This window comes from Camelus dromedarius, chromosome 3, assembly GCF_036321535.1.
Source record: "Camelus dromedarius isolate mCamDro1 chromosome 3, mCamDro1.pat, whole genome shotgun sequence".
NCBI classification, from domain to species: Eukaryota; Metazoa; Chordata; class Mammalia; order Artiodactyla; family Camelidae; genus Camelus; species Camelus dromedarius.
This window is the reverse complement of record NC_087438.1, coordinates 103,995,725-104,010,368: the sequence shown is the minus strand read 5'-3', so window position 1 is coordinate 104,010,368 and position 14,644 is coordinate 103,995,725. Positions and strand designations below refer to the sequence as shown.

The 14,644-nt window shown below is 41.6% G+C and overlaps 1 protein-coding gene across 1 annotated transcript; it reads left to right on the top strand.

The window, feature by feature from the left end:
- Window positions 1–1,534: 1,534 nt before the first annotated feature.
- Window positions 1,535–7,876, top strand: SPINK1 (serine peptidase inhibitor Kazal type 1). Its single transcript, XM_010990337.3, has 4 exons — window positions 1,535–1,662; window positions 3,232–3,263; window positions 4,767–4,873; window positions 7,831–7,876. Exons 1-4 carry the CDS (start codon window positions 1,608–1,610, stop codon window positions 7,874–7,876), a joined length of 240 nt encoding a protein of 79 aa, XP_010988639.1. The 5' UTR covers window positions 1,535–1,607.
- Window positions 7,877–14,644: the final 6,768 nt, after the last annotated feature.

The following is a 14,644-nucleotide window of genomic DNA, read 5'->3' as shown; positions in this document are numbered from 1 at the left end:
GAAGACTCAGGTTTCGGCTTGACCAACCAGTTGGAAGGAAGAGAAGCAACGGGGAGACTGAAGAGAAAAATATTTGTGGTGATTGATTAAAACAGTTACATGGAACAGAGTCAGTCTGAAGTGCCTGGAGGATGTCCAGACTGTCAAGAAGGTGCTTAATATCTGGTCTGAAGATCAGAGGAGAGAGCTAGGAAAAAGATACATGTATTTTGGAAATAAATAAATGTGTGCATAAATATGTATCATCTGATATCTTTTATAATTATTTGATTACTTTTTCATGGCCTGTCTCCCCCAACCAAAATGCAATGGAAACTCCACAAGGGCAGGAGCTGTCATTTTTATTCACTATTACATCCCAAGAGGTGAGGACAGTTCTTGGCACACGGTAAGACCTGGGAGGGTCTAGGATTTTACCCTCTTTGGAAGCTGACAGGTCAGCCTGCCACAGTTAAAGGGATGCCAGCAGAAGACACAGCCTCCTGAGTCAGAGGAATGAGATGCAACCATTCAATAGCATGCCAGAGTGTCAGCATTCGCTCTGGTTCTCGAGAACCGGTCTCCACAGGGGCACTGAGGAAGGCTCAGGGTACCTGCGCAGGAAGGCCAGTGTGTCATAAGGGAAGGAGGCCAAGCTTTTAAAAATTCCCTATCTTTTTAAAAGGGCACTAGGCCCGCCTGAACTTTGCCCTGGTGAGAGATTATCTTACTATAGCCAACGGTAAACAAACCTCCCCTTTACTTCAGGCTTTCTAAGGCTGTTTATTGTACAAAGGCTCTTGAGAAGATTGATTGAAACACAGGCAGTCAGTGTCTTTACCCACAAGACGGGCAGAAACACGACAGAGAGTGAAGAATTGCCTCCCCAAGCAACACATGGCGAACCCAATGTGTATTTTGAATGAAAGATTAACACTCTGAGGGAGGCCCTAGTATTATTTCTGTTCTTAGATAAACAAATTGAGGCACAGCTGAAGTGAACTTCTTGTAAAAGAACCTGGAACTATTAGTTGTCTCTAGTGAGCCCACGCCAGCCCCCGAGCACACATACTCTTTAGGGAACTGAGTCCTCCCTGTCTCTAACCTGTCCCTCTGTTAGCCACTTTGGGCTTTGTGAATGGGTGATAGAAAAAGAGAGAAATGAGACAGAGAATAAAAAAGGGGAGCTTAAGAATGGAGAAGGTTTTTTAGATATCCACACCTGTTCATACATCCAGAACTACAGAGTACAAGGAACTCTGAGTTCACCTTACAGATGAGAAAACCAGGCCTCGAGGGAAACAAAGGGGGCCTTTCAGTGGTCACAGAGGAAGTTAGCCGGAGAACCAACTAACTAACCAAGAGTGATCTCTTCCTGACAGTCCTTACCTGGCACATCTCTGGCCCGGCTATTCCTCTTACCTTTCTGACACAGGTGACATGCCCCAAACCTGGGGGCAGGCTAGGCTATAGAGTCAATCAATAACCAAGGGGATCTGGGCCACAGGGCAGCAGGTGGAGCCTGGCATCCTATCCAGCCTATATGACCCCTCCAGTCTCAGGGTTCTGGAGACAAGTGGCAAGTTTAGTGCAGTTTTCGACTGAGCTCTGGACATAGAACTTCTGCCATGAAGATAGCAAGCATCTTTCTTCTCAGTGCCTTGGCCCTGTTGAGTTCATCTGGTAGGTGTCTTGGCATATTTTTCTAATTTGTGTGAGACCTTTTTGACCTGTTACTTTACTGAGCACATTACCTTCTAGATTTAGAGTCTAATCTTGGTCAGCTCTTTTGATCCTAATAAGATGAAATAAGACCAGTGGATGAAAATTTTACATAGAAAGAGGGATTGTAACATCACACAAGGAAAACAATGTTACTAGTGAGAAGTGCCCAGAGGTGAAATGGTTTTCCCCAGGCAATAAGCCTGACCCTTTGTCAGAGATACGGCAGAAAAAAGAAGGGATTATTTCAATCTCAAGTACCTTTTTAACTCTGTAAATGGTTAAGGCCAGTTTACAAATTTTAAGTTCTCATGGAGCCACATAAATAGATAACAATGGTTTACTAAAGGCAGAGTTTGATTCAAAATTTTGACCTACAGATTATTTCCAGAAAAATATTCTTGAATAGATGGTGTGTGTATATCCCCCAAATGGCTTGACAACGTTGACAAAATGAACCCACAGGATAGAGATCAGCTTCCTTTTTGCCACTGGAAATGATGAACACTTTTAACTTCTTATCAGATCCAGCAAACACACCTGCTGACAGGCAAATCGGCACTTTAAGAAGACAAGCAATATTGTTTGTTGTATTCGCTAAATATTTATGGGAGCAATAGTCCCTTTTCCCCATCTCATGTGTATTTATTAATACAGATGGACACCTGTAGTGACCACCTGCTCATCCATTTTCAGAGTCAACTAGATTCTGAAATTCTGTGGGGACCTTCTTCTCCAAGCCCATAGGTGTCTCATTATTTTTCAAGACATTTAGCTAGGAAGAACTACCTCCTTACCCAGATCACCTCAGAGATTGTTAATATCAAAACCAAATCTCACCAGCATTTCTTCCTTTGGATACTATCAGATTAGTTCCCCTTCCCTGAAATGAGCTCACCCACAATCACCATTCTCTACATGATGTCAGCAAGACCTGCTATTTTCTGGGGAATGAAGTGTGGCAACTTTAAGCATCTAGTATAAATTCAAGAAATGTGAATTGTACTAATAGTGTAATGCAATGGAGGGAAAGAGCTCCATTTTGTAACATTTCTTACGAAAGAAGACATGTGTAATTGCTAAAAGTTAGTTTTGCATCAGAACACCTGGTTAATGCTAGTGGTAACTGTTTCACAGCTAGTTATACAAACTCTCCATAGTTTCATCTATAAACTGAGATCAAGATACTTTTAACTTTCCACATTACTAACTGTGAGATTAACAGTCTGGTAACTGGTCATTACTAGTGGGCATTCAGAAGACATTTGCTCGGCGCCTGATACATTTCAAGCAGTAAGTACATAATTTCTATTTTCAAGCAAATGGAAATTGAGATACTTTGGTCACAATCAAATTTTTGCATAATTTTTTGAGGTTTCAGCATGCAGGGAGTAGACATCAATGAGATGTCCTTGAAGAAAAGGCAAAATAAGAAGGGGTGGGTAGTGGCCAGCAGAGAATTCACAGATTTAAATGGAAGCAGAAAATTCTGAATGACCCAACCTCACCTGTCTGATTTACGTTTTCTAGGTAACACTAATGCTAACTTCCTGGGAAGAGAGGTAAATACAATTTTGTAATTTCTTATCTCTGGGGCTAGGACTGTTTGTTCCAACCAAAGCACAGTCTGTCACTTTTTACTTTAGCCTGAACTTAATACGAGGAGTATAAATGCTGGCAAGGCTTAACCTATAAATGTGGGTAATAACTGTAGTTCCCCCACAGGCGTTTACGCTGAAGGACAAATTCACCAATACCTAAACAGTTTCTATGCAGTCAAATAATGCTTGTTGTAAAGGGGTTTTTATATATACGAGGGCACTCTGGTAGGGCAAGGATGTTCAGTGGAAGCCTTCTTAATATCACTCCACGTTGCCCTTCCTCCTTACAGCCAGTTTGACTACATTGGCATAAATTTCTCCCCATCAACAAGATGGAGCACTAATTTATAATGAGCAAAAATAGTAATAAACTCGGTTCTTTCTCTAGAAGTATATTCTGTATCTAACTTTTCCATTTTTCTTGAAATTACCATTTATACTGTAAATTTCAGTAACGTTGGAGACCAAAGGAAGAAGTGTCCCTCTCTCATTACATTTATATCTAGTGGGAAGGCAGATGACAAACCAAAAGTACGAGTAAAATAAATTATTATATTTGTGACGTGTTCTAAAGACGTTCTGGTACCATTAGAAACCTAGCTTAGTTAGATCAGGGAAGGTGCCCTAAGTCAGTGAGCTTTATTTTCAGCCATGAAGGATAAGTGGGTGTTACCAATATATCACCAGCGGGGAGAAGCAGTAGCATGAGGCGGTTAGGAGCTAAAGCTCAGGACCTAGACTGCCTGGGCTTGAGTCCCGGATCCAGGAATCATCAGGTGTGTGGCCCTGGAGGATTCAGTCTTTCTGTGTCTCACTGTCTTCACCAGAAGAAGAGTACAGTACAACGCTCCCAGAACAGTTGTACAGTTTAAATATAACACAAAAAAGCACTTAGGACAGTGTCTGGCCTCTAACAGTCTGTCGATAATTACTAATTCTTACCGATGGTAGAGGAAACAGGCTGTGCAAAGACTGCAAGGGTGGAAGGAAGCACCTTGCGTCTTTAAGTGATCTGGAGAAGACCAGGGAGGTGGGACTACCGTGAGCTGGGAGGAACATGCCCGCCAGCGTGGCTGACCAGACGGACGGGAGCCAGCCCCTGCAGTAATTGTCAACTTGAACATAACCCACTCGCCTCATTCACACCTCACAACACTGTGGGCCAGATGGGTGGGGGAAAAGACAGCATCATTGCCATTCTGCAGATGAAGTGACTGTGGTTCAGACACGCCAACAGATTTATCAATGTCACACAACTTGTAAATAGCAGAGGCATTACTTTAAACCAGGGTTTCTGACTCCAAATCTCGGATTCTTCCTCTTGGAACACTCAGTATCACTCTCCCAATTATCATCATGCTTCCATCTTTAAATAGATCGACTCCAGGAAGGTTTTAGAGATTTTGCTATAAAGTCAAAGAAGGAAGAATGATAGAAAATGATTCTGTTTCATTCCATTTTTAGGCTAAATGTAGCAATGAAGTGAGTGGATGTTCCAAGATTTATAACCCTGTCTGTGGGACTGATGGAGTTACTTATTCTAATGAATGCATGTTATGTATTGAAAATACGTGAGTATACACTTTAATTTCTTTTAAAATATATATTTTAAGCTAGATGTATTCCAATATTTACATATATTATTCCTCTAAGCCCCAGTGAATATACCAATAACATTAATCTTACCATGAGAGAAACAAAATATCTAGTTTTCTTCAAAACAATTCTTGATCTCTTTTTCTCCTTATTACATATCTGTTATGATCATATATAGAGGTGTGAGAGTGTGTGTGTGTACCTGGATAGAAAATAGTATTTACTATGTCAATCATTGTGTGAAGCACTTAATTTTCACAATGACTCTATGAGGTAAATAATTCCAGGCTTATTATACACAGGAAGAAATTGAAACACAGTTTAAATAACTTGCTCAAGATCACCCAGCAATGAATGGCAGATTAGGGACAGAATCCTTGCTCTTTTTCCACTACCAGACTAAGCATTTCTGAGATCCAGGAGAAAATCTAACAAGTGGTGTCTCCCAGCTTGCGTACACTCAAGGCTGCCACCGTGTGGCCGATGGTGGTATAAGCAACTTTTGAAAGAACTAATTCTGCCTGCTGGGATTTGGAGAAGTCTGGAGGCTTTCTCTAGGCCATAAAGGAGAGAGACGCATTCCAGTAGGAAGGAAAAACTGAACAAAAGTGAGAAAGGAATTAATGGTATGGTATGGTATCAAAGATGCTAAGGAAAGGACAATGGAACAGAGGACGGAAAGCGTTTGAATGGTTCTCACGATTTTTAAAAAATCATTTCTATGATAAAAACCTAAGTAAGCTTTCATAGCAGACAGTAGGTAGTCTGGATTTTTTTTTTTAACCCATACACCCAAAATACCTTTAAACTTCAAACATTTTCCTTGGTGACAGCAATGACTGTGTTTCCTAAAGCCCTCAAGTATGCAAACCCAAATTATCTGGATTAGGGACCAGAAACGTACTTTTACAACACGTTAGTGTATGGATGTGAGAGCCAGCCTCAGTGGAGTTTCTGACCTAACAGTAGGTGGGCAGGTGATGGAAACCAGACTCAGGTACTCAGAGACATAGATTCGCTACAGATTTTCTATCTTAGCCAGCTACTGAACACTTACGTGCCAAGCATTCTGCTATCTCCTCTGCTTTCTTTGTGGCTATAACTAAGAAAATAGTACAAATAAGGTAGCTTCTTGGAACTTATGACAAATGCCATCAAATGAGATGTGAGCAACATGACACAGCAGTGAAGGAGACACACAGATTGCTTGCTACTGAAAGGGTTAAGAAAGGATTCATGAAAAGGATGTCATTTAAACAGGGGTCTGCATTTTGATAGTATCACAAAAACATCCCAGGTTAAATAAAGGCGTAGAATGGTCAAAACCAATAAGAGATTCCACAAGTGACCCAGAGAACTCTAAGTTATCCTGGAAATGACTTGGTATTAAGACTTTGATTTAGGCTCAAATAACTACATACATTTCCACTACTCCACTGCTTAAATTTCCTACACCATGAACCCTCTTTCTGTCTGCTTTAAATCATTTCAGAAAATCCTCAGTACTTAACAAGAATTGTGGAAAGATGTCCCCAGGGAGAGAAATCTAATATCCTAAACTTTAAGGCCCCCCAAACATTAGGTGTTTTGCTTTTTAAAAATTGTCCACATTAAAGACTTGTAAAAGGAACCTGAAACCACTTGTTAATTTTCTCATGGCCTATGTTGTTGACATTAAAGTCAAACATTTCCATCTAAGGGGAGGAGAAAGCAACAGAACAGCCTTGAGACTTGGGCAACTTCCAAGTGCCAAGATCAAAAGGCCCAATACATAGAGTGAAACATTGGAAAATATGAGCACAGAGCTGGGACGCCCTGTTTCCTTATCCTTTAAAACCTACCAGCCCTACCAGCTCCTTCTGTTCTTTCAAACATATGTAAATATGTGAGCAACATTTGAATAACAGAAAATGTAACTTCTCTTCCTATATTTCCCTGATAAGAGAACAGGCCTAGTGAGAAAATGTGGCTTTTTCAAATGCAACATATTGTCAAATGTATCATCTTGCGTTTCTCTCTACTGCCTATTAAAAGCTCCAAATAATATAGTAAACTAGAGCCAGGCTCTGCCGCTAGCTGTTGGGTTCTGAGACGGGACAAACAAGGGCCTGCATCACCTTGATCCTTATGTACTTGACAGATATATTCAGCGAGGGCTTTTTTCTTAATTCTTCTGTGTCTTCTTAGGGGATCTATACTGACAAATTCTTTTCTGTAGACGAGCATTTTCCCGTAGAAATTTCTGCAGTGATGGAAATGCCGTCCAACATAGAGGCCTCTCGCCATGACACTAGCACTTAAATGTGGCTACTACAACTAAAAAGCTGGATTTTTAATATTAATTAAGTTTAACTAATTTAAAGTTAAATAGCTATATGTGGATACTGCCAGCTAGCATAAACAGCACGGATGCAGAAAATAGGTCAACCTGTGGGCTCTGTTTAGTTGTTAACTATAGCAGGTATCATATGGGGTAGGGATAAGATATCCTTTTGCAACATCTCACAGATGTGAATATCCACAGTTCTAAGGCAAAAGATAAATCAATTAGAGGGTCCTGAAGTACCCTGGGCACCGGCTAAGATGGAAATCTGGTGGCTAGGATGACGACGCCAGAAGCAAAAGAAGCAACCATAAATTAAAGATGAATTTCAGAGGGTTATTACAATGCCCCACTAGATCTGGAAACTCTGCAAGGAGAGCATTTTCCCCTTCTGTTGTATTCCTAGTGTATGTAATGGTTCTCTATCAGTTATTTGATGAGCTAATGAATAAGTGAATAAGTAAATGAATAAGAGAAATCGAAATGGGAATAAACCTCAAACTTCTCTATTTTACATAAAGCTGATCTTTTATCCTTGTCTTTCTCCCATAGTCACATTTTTGTCAGCAAAGTTTAAGCTGATTTTTTTTTTTCCATTCTCTTCTACAGGAAGCGCCAGGATCCTGTCCTCATTAAAAAATCTGGGCCTTGCTGAGAACCAAGGTTCTGAAATCCCGTCAGAATACTATGACGTGTGGCTGGTGTGACTGTTGAATAAATACTTCCTGTTGCATCTAAATACTTACTGTTGCTCCCATATGCTTTTACGATTTTACCTCAAAGGCATGTTTGATTGTACTGAGGACAGAGAATGGAGGCAAACTCAGAATAAACCAAGTTTTCCAAAACACAGCAATCCGATAGTTTTGGACAGGGTTTCCTTCACAATGTTTTTCCCTTCCCCATCTTCCTGACATTCTGAGGACTCTGTTGCAGGGAATGTGATTGCAGATATTAAGTGACAGCACACAACTGATCATGAATACATGATATCCCATGAGGACTGGACTGGCATTTTAAGAAATAGCTGGGAAACTCTCAGTCCAGGAACATGCTGCCCAACACCTTTCACCAACTGAAATAATCCCTTTAGGTTTCCTTGGGATTTAATTGAGCATCTGTTGTGCCTGGCACTGGTCTAGGTACAGAGACATATGATTTCTAAATGTTACCTGTCTGGTAGAATAGAGTTTAGTCTTAAGGTTTTCCATGTATCTCAGAACGTAGATTTCAGGTTAGACACAATTTTCTCAAAGAGGCTCTGAATCATTGAGGAAACGAAAAAAGCTACATTTTCTCAACAATGCTGTGGAGGAGCCTCTGCATTCAGTCTTCATTTTCCCCCAGCAGAGGCCACTCCCCAGTAGTTACCGAGATGAGTAGCAATGGTATAGAGCTGCCCGCTCTCCCTGGTAGCCTGAGGATTGCATCTAGGGCTTGACCTGGAGATCTGCCTCTTTGAGCCTGACAGGTTTGTGCTGAGATGACCAGAGGAACAAAGACCTGCTTCTGAACTAACTTTTACCACCAAACCAACCCCAGATGATCTGCCATGAAAGGAAGGGACTATAGACCAGAGGAACTGACTATGAGGCCTTTGTGCAGTTCACTTTGCTTTACATATGAGCCACAGTAACTCTGAAAGGTTATCCTTATCTTGTGAGTAAACTTGGAAAAGTTAAGTAACCCAACTAATAACACCAGCAAATAAGGTGGTAAAGTTAGGCTTTTAATTCTGGGCTGCCTCCAAACCTAATGCTTTTTAGTCTAAACCACATTCATTTAGGGAGGACTTTTCCTTTCCAATTTCTTCCATAAGAATATTAAGCACCATCCTCATACTGAATGGTCTATGTGTTTACAGGCAGGGACAGCAAATAAGGTAGAAATAAGGAAGGGCCTCGTAAGGGAAAGAAAGTATCTATAATCACTAATAAAGAGAAGGAAAAGCAGCCTGAATTCCTAAGTTCTTACAAAAAAGTAGCCCTCAAGTAGCCCAGAACGGAGAAGTGGACAGAGGAGGAAATGACCCTGAGATGTGTCAGGCTTCCTGATAAATAGTGGAGAATACATCACCGACTGAACCAGAAGTAACCCATAAAATCTGTCCCACACTTGCAAAACACAGTTGCTTGACACTCTATGGTTTAAGTTAATTTCTTGTGATAGTCAGAATATGTCTTGAGGTTTAAATCTGACCACTAGAGGATGCTGTGGTCTGCCAAGTGATTCAGCCAAACCCACACCTGGCAGCTCACCAGATAAGTTAGGGATGCAAGATGGCTTCCAGCATCTTGTTTGTGACGCCAGAGGACATTTCAAGGGCATCTCTAAGCTTAAGGAACTTTGCCACAGTAAACAGATTTAAACACTGAATGCTAGAAATTGTCTTGTCTAATCAGACCATTTTACAGTTCTGGAGAAAAAAGTTTTGGAGGTTATATGTAGAGGCAACACATAAACCCAGACTGCCTTTTAATGGTTCTGCTGACCTGTTAAAAGATAAACTTAGGCAACCCACATTTCTGTCTGGCCGTATTTTGGGGGCCCCCAACCTGACTGATGCCAAGCCAAATTCTCAGGACACAAAACAAACAAGAAGGCAATAGCTGTCCCGAGGAGAGAAAGGATGGACAACCAATGGTACCAGAAAGCAAATTCACGAGTCACAATTCAAAGATCTGAAACTGAGCAGGACTCTGTGAGACCTGTCCCAGTACAAATCCTTTCCCTGTCCCCTGTTTCTTGTTTGCAGGAAAAAGGCTTCAGCCTCCTGGACCATCCTGAGTTCCAAAGGGAAGATTCAAACAGTTGCAATGAGGGAAGTAAGGGAATGAAGAAACAATGGAGGAGGAATCAAGAATCTATAGTGCAGTGATTAAAGCGGGGTCCTGGCTCCTCCTCAGGGAATATACATAATATCTTTGAGATCTTCTGCAGGAACTAAGGCCCCAACCCCTGGTGGAGGATGGCAACTTCAGGCTGAGCACAAGGTTCCTGGAGCACCGGCCTGTTACCTCACCACCAACCAGTCAGAAGAAAGTCACACACCCTGCTGCCTTCACCCCAAATTTTGCCCATAAAACATTTTCCCTGAAAACCGTCAGGGACTCCGGGGTTTTTGAGCAGGAGCCATTCATTCTCACGTGGCCCTGCAAACTTTCTCTGCTCCAATCTCAACGTTTCAGTTTGTTTGGCCTCACTGTGTGTCGGGCACACGAACTTGTGTTGTGAAACAGAATTCTTACAAATGTTTTTTCCTGTCAATCTGAATTTGGAAAGGAAGGGACAAAATGAAATTTTACCTTCCTCTCTACCAGGCATCACAGATAGGGACTGAGACGGACGAGCTGACTTTGGTAAAGATTCTTACCCTTCGTCGACTTCTGCCAGGATTTCTTGGATCCTGTGTGCTGGCTTCAGAGAGAGTGGGGTGTCCCAGCTGGTCTCATCCTGGTCACCAGGAACTTTAAAGAAGGAAAAATAATTTTCCATCCACCCTTCATGGTGAGTGGCTGAGACGCGCTTTTCTCCAGAGATCATCTAGGTTAAAAATCCTCCACTGTGGCCAAGGTTATTCACCATTATCTTTGGTAAGGTTACTGCTTGTTCTCCCTTCAAACAATATTTTTATTCGCCCAAGGCCTCCCTCACGCTGCACCGAGAACAGCGGAAGTCGGCCCCAGTCTGACCTAGGACCCGGTCGGACCCCAGAACAGGTCTGGTTTCTAGGTCGGACCCAGTCTGACCCCGGAAGCGGCCTGACCCCGGAACCGGTCTAGTTTCTAAGTCGGACCCAGTCTGACCGCAGACCCAGTCTGACACCGGAACTGGTCTGCTACTGGACCCAGTCTGACCCCGGAACCGGTGTGACTCCTGGACCCGGTCTGGTTTCTAAGTCGGACCCAGTCTGACCGCGGACCCAGTCTGACCCTGGACCTGGTCTGGTTTCTGAGTCGGACCCAGTCTGACCCCGGAACCAGCCTGACCCTGGGGTCTGGTTCCTAAGTCGGACCCTGTCTGACTGCGGACCGGTCTGACCCCGGACCCGGTCTCACCCCGGACCCGGTCTGACCCTGGGCCCGGTCTGGTTTCTAAGTCGGACCCAGTCTGAATGCGGACCTGGTCTGACATCGGAACCGGTCTGCCACTGGACCCGGTCTGACCCTGGACCCGGTCTGGTTTCTAAGTCGGACCCAGTCCACCACCGGAAACAGACCAGTTTCTATGTCCCACGCAGCCCAGCTCCAGCTTGTTCCAGTTTCAGAACCTAGGCGGGAGAAAGAAATGCTCAGTCTGAGAAGTCTTAACACAGAAGCTGTGGATGGAGGATGGAGGGAACTTACCCACCAGCTCCAGGCGCGGCGAGAAAGCAACTCTCTGGGCTCTGCAGGTACCTTCCCTGCTGCTGCTCGTTGCTCCTGGGGGCCCCGGGGGTCTCTGGGTTCCCTCTCCTGTCACCAGACCTGTGAAAAGATACACTGAGGCATATTAAAAATTTTAAGAGTTTATTTGAGCAAAAATCTATTCGAATCAGACAGCATCCAAACCAGCAGATAGGAAGGAGCTCCGGAGGATCTGTGCAGAGTGCCCTTTACAGCCAGAAAGCAGGGAGACAATGTGCACTAGACAAAAAGCAGGATATTTATTGCAGGGTCACTTTCCTTTAGGGGATGGCTGATACGTCAGGCTGGTTATTTAACTAATGCTGATTAGGCGATTTCTGATCGATTAGTTTAAGATTCCATTTCTGGGAGACATGAAACTAAAATTAAGTCTTGGTTTGGTGACACAAAACTTAGCATAAACGACTCCATTTTGGGCCTGTTGTCTTATTTTTAACATGTCCATCAAAAAGCGTGTAGATTACTGCCTTTTTCTGGTGGGTACATTTTTTAAAAGATACTTATAAACTGGAATGTGTTTAGAGAAGAGAGACTACCACAATAGATAAGAATTTGAAAGTTTTTGTCCTATGATAGATGGCTGAAAGAAGTTTTCCTTTCCTTTGGTCTGAGGAAAGGAAACCCTAAGAAATCTGGGGAGTCTTTTCAAACAATTTAAGGGACAGAATGTTAACATCGTGAAAGGAGGAACTTTGTTCTTTTTTCACCGCTGTATTACAGGCGGGAAGACAGTATCTAACATCTAAGAGGTGCTCAATTAATATTCTTTTTGTTACATAAACGAATGAGAAGAAGAATTAACATGTTCTTATTGTCCCCAAAGGGTAGAATTTAGACTAAATGGGTGTGGGATTAAAAGGAGATGGATTTGAGCTCAATAGGAAAGCGTATAGTATAGTTACTAAAACGAGGGGCTCTGATACAGAGTGTCTGAGCTGGAATCTGATTTTTCCCACTACCTAACCATGTGTTCCAAGTGAAGTCAGAGAATTTCTCAGTGTCAGTTCCTAATATGGGTTAATAATAACAGTTCCTTCTTAGGGCAGTCAGCACAATGCCTGCCATACTGTAAGTGCTCTAATACACATTCACTATTATTGTTGTTGCTGTTACTTATCTCAGAACCCTTCGAGCTCACTAAAAAGGTTTCCTGCTGCTTTTTCCTGATGGGAGGAGCTTTGCTGCTTTAGGTAACAATTCATGGCATTGTTGAATTGTCAGGGATTTAATGGAAAAGATTCCTCAACTGGATACAAGGTTGGACTAAAATCTCTCTGCTTTTAACTGTAAAAAAAAAAAAATCCAGAATTATAAACCACACCCTCAAAAGAGGAACTCAAGAGTAGTGGCTGAGAATGAGTTTTGTGGATTAAGAAGGGTTTTGTGGGCCCCAGTAGAGAATAGGGTAGTTAACCCAGCTCTCACTGTTAGTTCCTCATCGCTGGGTGAAAGTAAGGTCTGCAACACTCTAAAAATAAGAAACGCAGGATAGTTTCTTTTATTGGTTTCAGAGTATTTGAAATATAAAGTTATTGGAGAAAAGAATATACCCAAAATTTTTTTGTCACATTGGAGAAGCAACCTTGTTTGAAATTAAACATTTTTTAAAAATAAAGTATTTTTATAGTTGATGCGGTTTTTTATAGTTTAGGAGCCTCCTGAGAAATAGGACCATGAGGAACATTGAACTTTTATTTCCATTTCTCTGACCCAATTTATCCCCCGTTAACCTTTGCTTATTTCAACTAAGCAAAAATAAAATGTATCTGCATAATAAAGGAAGAAATTACATAAAAGGTGCCAAGCTCTTACCTTTCAAAGCCTTAGCACTGTCAACAATTTCCTTTGTTTTCTTTCATTATTTAAGCAGTACCTAACCGTTAGCTAAAAATAGGAAATACGTAGATAATAAAATGATGTTCATGAAAAAGGAATAATATACACTTTTGCTTTTTAACAAGTCAATATTCATTGGAAAACCAACAGACAAAAATAAAAAAGGCTGGTTGACGATCAGGTCAAAAGACACTTGGTTTGGTGGAGTGTTGTTTGTGGCCATGTGTTTTTTTTTAGATGGTGATAGGTGACTATTCTACTTTTGCATGTGGAGTCATGAATAAGGCATGTAAAATAAAATTAATACTATTTGAGGGAGGGGGTTATTCTCTGTTGAAGGAAGAAAAAATGGCAGATTAGGAGTCACCAGTGAAACTGTTGTGTTGGAAACAGAAAAGTAAACACAAAGAGAAAACTACTGAGAAAAGGAGAAAAATGCATACCTGCAGAAGTTAGAGGGGCAAAAAGCAGAAGGAACCATGTGTGCTATAAAAGTAAAAACAAATAATCAAAGAAAAACAAATGAAAAACATAGAGCCATAGACACCTGAATAGAAGAAAAATGAGAAGCAGAGAGAAAGAGTGCAAATTTAGAAAGTTTTATAGTGAATATGATTCCGGAAGTCCACAGTCACAGTACATTATTATATTTTAAACTGGGCATGCTAAATTTCAGGGTGTTTTTAAGTTATTTTATTTACTGAAATATATGTACTTTTTTTAAAAAAACCTTACAGCTATATTTTAGAAATAAGATTTTGGAGTTCTAGAGAACTTTAAAATATTCAAAATTACAACTTAATATAAATTAACTTTCAAGCCTTAAAGATTTAAATTAGCACCAGGTAAGTTACTGAACAATAATAGGGGTTAACCTGTACTGGGTCACTAATTGTATGTGCTAGACCCCACGTCAAATGCTTCCCTTGTGATGTTCCGCACAAGGACCCCGGAGATCCTCATTTTAGGAATGGGAAAACAGATCCTCACTTACTCAGGGTGAGCACTAGTCAAACTACAGAGCTCCTTGGCTCATCTCCCACGTTAACGTGTCTGTCCATCTCTCACTCATAACTGCTCCTCTCTCTGCCTCCTGTAACAGCGTTCAGTAGCCTCTCCTTTAAAAATAATGACTCCAGGTTTCCTGCAACTACCTCGCTCTCTGGTCCTTCTCTGACTGA

What these genes read in the sequence shown, in the direction of transcription:
- SPINK1 (XM_010990337.3), top strand. Translation starts at nt 1,608, where the DNA reads ATGAAGATAGCAAGCATCTTTCTTCTCAGTGCCTTGGCCCTGTTGAGT. An exon ending in CTAACTTCCTGGGAAGAGAG is followed by an intron (nt 3,264 to 4,766) that starts GTAAATACAATT and finishes TTCCATTTTTAG; the next exon opens with GCTAAATGTAGCAATGAAGT. An exon ending in ATGTTATGTATTGAAAATAC is followed by an intron (nt 4,874 to 7,830) that starts GTGAGTATACAC and finishes TCTCTTCTACAG; the next exon opens with GAAGCGCCAGGATCCTGTCC.